The sequence below is a fragment of the Hemiscyllium ocellatum genome, chromosome 22, assembly GCF_020745735.1.
Source record: "Hemiscyllium ocellatum isolate sHemOce1 chromosome 22, sHemOce1.pat.X.cur, whole genome shotgun sequence".
Taxonomy (NCBI): Eukaryota; Metazoa; Chordata; class Chondrichthyes; order Orectolobiformes; family Hemiscylliidae; genus Hemiscyllium; species Hemiscyllium ocellatum.
In genome coordinates, this window is record NC_083422.1 from 7,573,497 (window position 1) to 7,579,028 (window position 5,532).

The 5,532-nt window shown below is 50.6% G+C and overlaps 1 protein-coding gene across 1 annotated transcript; it reads left to right on the plus strand.

Moving 5' to 3' along the window:
• Positions 1-2,174: 2,174 nt before the first annotated feature.
• On the plus strand, positions 2,175-5,532 carry egr2b (early growth response 2b). Its single transcript, XM_060842314.1, has 2 exons — positions 2,175-2,633; positions 3,199-5,532. Exons 1-2 carry the CDS (start codon positions 2,474-2,476, stop codon positions 4,314-4,316), a joined length of 1,278 nt encoding a protein of 425 aa, XP_060698297.1. The 5' UTR covers positions 2,175-2,473; the 3' UTR covers positions 4,317-5,532.

The window sequence follows — 5,532 nt, forward strand, 5'->3', positions numbered from 1 at the left end:
ACGGAATACAAAGACAATAATGTGAAATATGGACAGCAATTGCATAATATGGGAAAGGTAAGGGGAATCGAGAGATAAATTAAGGGAGATTATAGAGAGTGTGGGGGAGATACAAGGAAAGTTAAAATGTGAAATAGAGACAGTAAAGGGCAAAATATAGAAAGGATAGATGTGGAATGCAGAGAGAGTATAAGAGGGTCCTAAGAGATTGAAGAAGTAGTAATTAATTGAAAGGAAATAAGAAGGCAAGAGGAATGTTGAAAGTATTTTTAAAAACACAGTTTCCTAAACATTTTCCCATTGTGACACATTTTGAGACTTGAAAGTTGTGGTGACCCCTCAGTGAAATCCGTGACAGTGGGGACTTGTGAGAGCAATGGTACAGCTGTGATAACCCTGCCAGAGGTCCACAACAGCTACTCCCGCATCATAGTCCATGACCTCAAAATTTAAACCCGTGACCGGACTTGGGGGCCCTGACTCCCACTTGGGAGGGCTGATAGAAATGAAAAAAATTAGAATTGGAATCACACTGGCTTTCACCACCAATTCCTAATGAGATAGGTGTTTGACTTGTTCCAAAGGGTCATTATTAAACCCAGAACTTCTGATCCAGAGACGTTGCTCATTGATTGCTCCATAAAGACCCCCAATCTCTATCACCCCTAACTTCACCCAAAATGCAGCCTTACTTTTCACTTGGGAGTGTCTGACATTGGCTTAAAATTCCAAATGAACAGTGCCCCAGCAAAGGCATTCTGCTCAATGACCGGCCCCAAGTAGAACATTTAAAATAGAATTGGGTACAATGTAGGATTGGAGGACTCCCCAAAGTCAGACGAATGAAGAAGGAAACACAGATAATGAGAAACATATAGAGATGCAAAACAAAATGCGATGAAGGCAGCCTGCCAGAGAAAGAGCAAAAGAGACAGAACACAGCCAGTGACAGTGTGAGAGAAAGGGAATGCGAGAGAGTGAGAGCGGCACAGAACAGAGTGAGACTTGCAAATGAGAGAGTGAGCAAAGGAGAAAGTGGGGATTACCTTTCGGATGGGCAGGCGATGGTGGTCCCCCAACATTTGTACGTGTTTGCTAACGCATGGCAGATCCAAGCGTTGCATTCCAGACCCCTAATGTTTCCGGGACAGAAGTTGGCAAATGATCAAACCTTACTCAGCCGCCCCTGCCCTCTTTCTTCGCTGGAGCTGCTCCAGGAACGGACAAGGACTGAAGGGAGCGACCCACCTCCCTGGCATCGTTGGGTTGGACTGGCTGGAAAATTCAAGCCAATTGTTGGGGTTTTGGGGTGGTGGAGGGGGGGAGGGTGGGGAAGGGGGAGAGAGGCATTATGGATATGTGAACTGATGGGAGATTTACGGGGAGCTCTTCAGATCTGAATGTTCGTGAGCAAGAGAGATTCACAACGTCCCAATAACCTCCAAACCTGGCCCTGAACTGAACCCAAAGGTTATTGTTGGGGGCGGGGGGGGGGGAGAGTTAGGGGTCTGCATCAGATGTAAACAGCATCCTCTTGCTGTTTGAGAATAATGGAAGGCCAGTTTTGGGTAACAGGTTGTTGCTGTTTTTTTCTTGTGGTCACCCTGCGGTTTTTTTTCTCTCTCTCTGTCTGTTGTGTCTCTCTCGCAGCCTCTCCAGAGCGTGGCTCTCGCCAGTTTCCGACGCTTCCCCTCTTTCCGGAATCTTGTGCCAAATATGGGGGGGAAGGGCGGAGCCCGGTCGGCCTGGCCTCTTCCTGTGCCCTTCCCCCTTGCTGCCGGATCCTGACACCATACATGGACAGGCAGGCAGCCGCCGGAATCTGCAGCGATCTGCTCCTGAACGCAGCAGAGTCTGCAATGGAGGGAGGAGAGAGAGAGGGAGATTCCTCACCCCCCCCCTCAACCTGTACAAAAGCCCCCTCCCCACTCAGTTCCCCCTTCCCTCTCTCCCCCCAGAGCAGCCGGGGATGGGGGTGAGGGGGAGGGGGTGGATGAGCTCCCCTGTGGCCATACAGCCAGCGCCCAGGCAATCAGCTCCTCGCCCAGAGCGTCACAGCTGTTTGTCTCAGCCCCTTTCCTCTCTCAGTCCATATATGGTCTCTTACGTCACGGGGCATTCGGCTGCTCAAGATAAATAGTAAAGTGGAGCTTCAGACAGGGGGATTGAGACAGAGAGACTGAGGGAGAGACACACACACAGAGAAAGAGAGATTAGCGGCAGCTCAAAGCTGGGGGGCTGCCCTTCTACCCATTAGTGAGCCGGAGGGTGAGGATTTCTAGCCCTTCCTGCAATTCAAGGAGGACACCCAGCACAAACAGCTCGGCTTTCAACACTGACACACACTGAACAGCACAGACACACACGCGCACACACGAGTGTGCGAGGCACAGCGAGAAGGGGAAACTTTTCGGAACGAGAGAGAGAGAAAAAATCAAAACAACGCAGGGCCATTGAGCCAACATTGGAGGGGATGACAGCGAAAGCGGTGGAAAAGATCCCGCTGTCACTGGGCGGCCTCTTCCATCAGATACCCGACAACATGTACTCGGTGGATGAGCTCAGTTCGCTGCCCGCGTCCGTCACCATCTTCCCCAACCAGGAGCTGGCCCCGTACGAGCAAATGCCCTCAGGTAAGCACCTCAGGTTACTGAGCGCCTTGGTCTGTTCTCCAGTGGACTGGAGATGGATGGGGGTGATGTTGGGGGAACCGGGACATCATGTAACTGACTATAATTTCACACCGTTTGGGCGCTATAAAAATATGTAAGATAATTTTTTAAAAATGACAATTTTAATTTAATTTTCTGGGGAAGGGGGTGGAAAGTGAATTTAGTGGGGAGGGGGAAAATCATTTTTTTAAAATAAAATGAAGTGACATGAAACAATGGAGTGGACTTCTTGTATAAGTATTTGTAAACGCGTACAGTGTTTGGGTTTGGTGTGAGGAGTGTGTTCATCAGCGGTGATTGTTTAGTCTGTTTTCAGTGTTTGTTGTGTGTGCTCCTCTCTCTCGTTGGTTGTCACTGGCGGCTCTCACCGCGATAGTGTCCCAGGTGTGGAGCAGTTTAAGCGATGCTATTGGCTGAATGTTTCTGTGATGTCCGAAACCTGGGCATGTGAGAGTTGCAGTACATGTTACACAGAACAGTCGCACATCATTTTTTTTCTCTCTCTTCTTTTTCTCTTTAATTTCAGACATGATTAATGTGGACATGAGCGGCGACAAGAGAGCGCTGGACCTACCCTACCCCAACAACTACCACCCAGCCTCTGGCCCTAGAGGACAGTCTTTCACCTACATGGGCAAGTTCTCCATTGACTCTCAATGTACCGGAGCCAACTGGAGTCCAGAGGGCATCATCAACATCGTGAGTGCTGGGATTTTCGGCGTCCCTTCGTCTACCTCCTCCTCCGCCGCCTCTTCCTCCTCCTCCTCATCCTCCTCCTCTTCCTCTGCCTCCCCGAACCCTCTCTCCAGCACCCTCAGTTGCACGATGGCACAGAATCCGAGCGAGATGGAGCACATGTACTCGCCTCCCCCTCCTTACAGCTGCGGGGAGATCTACCAGGAGCCGGCTCCCTTCTTCAGCACCTCCAGCTGCTACCCTCCTCCCCCTCCACCACCACCCCCGAGTTACCCGTCCTCCAAGCCGGTGGTGGAGAACCCCCTGTTCCCCATCCTGCCGGAGTACAGTAGCATCTTCCAGGCTCAGCATTCGCACAGGGACCTGAACCCGGGAGTGGAGCGCAAATCTTTCTCCTGCCCCGGGGACAGTGTCAGGATGGCTCCGGCTCTCACTCCCCTGTCCACCATCAGGAACTTCACCCTGGGCAACCCGGTGGCAGAGGGGGCCAGGCTGCCGAGCGCTTACGGCGGACAGAACCTGCCCCTGCGACCCATCCGGCTCCGCAAGTACCCGAACCGACCGAGCAAGACCCCGGTGCACGAGAGACCATACCCGTGCCCTGCCGAGGGCTGCGACCGGCGCTTCTCTCGCTCGGACGAGCTGACCCGCCACATCCGCATCCACACCGGCCACAAACCGTTCCAGTGCCGCATCTGCATGCGGAACTTCAGCCGGAGCGACCACCTGACCACCCACATCCGCACCCACACCGGCGAGAAACCCTTCTCCTGCGACTTCTGCGGCCGGAAATTCGCCCGCAGCGACGAGCGCAAGAGGCACACCAAGATCCACCTGCGGCAGAAGGAGAAGAGGCTGGCAGCGGAAAAGGCGCCCGGACCCGCAATAATATCCACGGTGTGCTCCGGGGGCAGCCCGCTCGCCGGCTGTCCGCCCAGGACAGTGTGAACCAGTGAACACACACACACACACAGACACACAAGAGACAGAGTCACTCACTGACACTACCCGCAACGCGAAGAACTTTAAGGGAACGGCATATTTATCGCAGATTGCACCCACGTTTCCTGCAGCTCCGTGTTTACAGTCTGCACCCCAGCTTGGTCTGTAAAGAGCCTCCAATAGCACCCCCTCCCCACCGCCAACATCTCTTGTCAAACGTGGGAAAAGAGAAGCGAGTTGGTCACTTCTCAAAATGTTTCCTGACAGTGTAGTGTTCCTGGTTTCATTCACCAGTCAGGGTGCTGTATAGAAATCTAGATCTCTTTTTCTCTTTATATATATATATATATATGTGCGTGTGTGTGTATACTGTGTTAAACTAACTCTCTCATGCTCGCCCGAGACAATCCCAGTTCAGATGCAGCTCCGGTTGAGAATATTGCCGGGGTCAAGGGGGCGTGAGGTTATGTGAGAGTTCTGCACAGGTGACGAAAGGGAATGGTTTGTAAACAATTCACTGAATGTTTGAGAAAACTCGCTCCTGCACTTTGTGTTTATAGGTCACGAATGACTTCCAACAACGAGTTGGGAAAAAGAAAGTGACAAATGACATTTTTTTTTAAAAAAAAGCTCTCTAACCCTGTCAAAAGTAACCAGGAACGGGTCCACGTTGTGAATGAGGATGTATGCGGCACGCTGTTGATGTTTTAACTCTTTCTCTCTTACGTGGCAAGTCCCAGAGGAGAGAGAAAAAAAGATGAGGGAGGGGGATTAGAGAAATTAGATCTGATCAGAGGTCATTGAGAGGCAACTTTATCCGGTGTTGGTTTAATGGCAATTGGATGTTTTGTACTTTCGCATTTAAACACTGCATGCTGAGATATTTTGGTGCCTTGTTTATTGTGGACGATGTCTGCATGTAAATATCCGGCCTTAAATGACAGACCCTGGCAATCCTGGAATCGCCAATGACCTCCACGAGCTGGCGAAGCTGTGCAGTTCCTGCCGATTAATCTGGAGATTTTTAGAAAATATTTTTGTACGCGTTTTTGTGCTAAATATCTTCCCTTGTTTTACATTTTGTAGCAAAGCTCTGTTGTAAGGAGTGTGAATAATTTTTAATGTGGCTGATGCTGACCTGTTTTGATGGTTTAATGTATTGGTGTAAAACCACTAACTGGGTTTTTAAAGATAAAGGGACCATTCAGTCCTCTTAAAGATG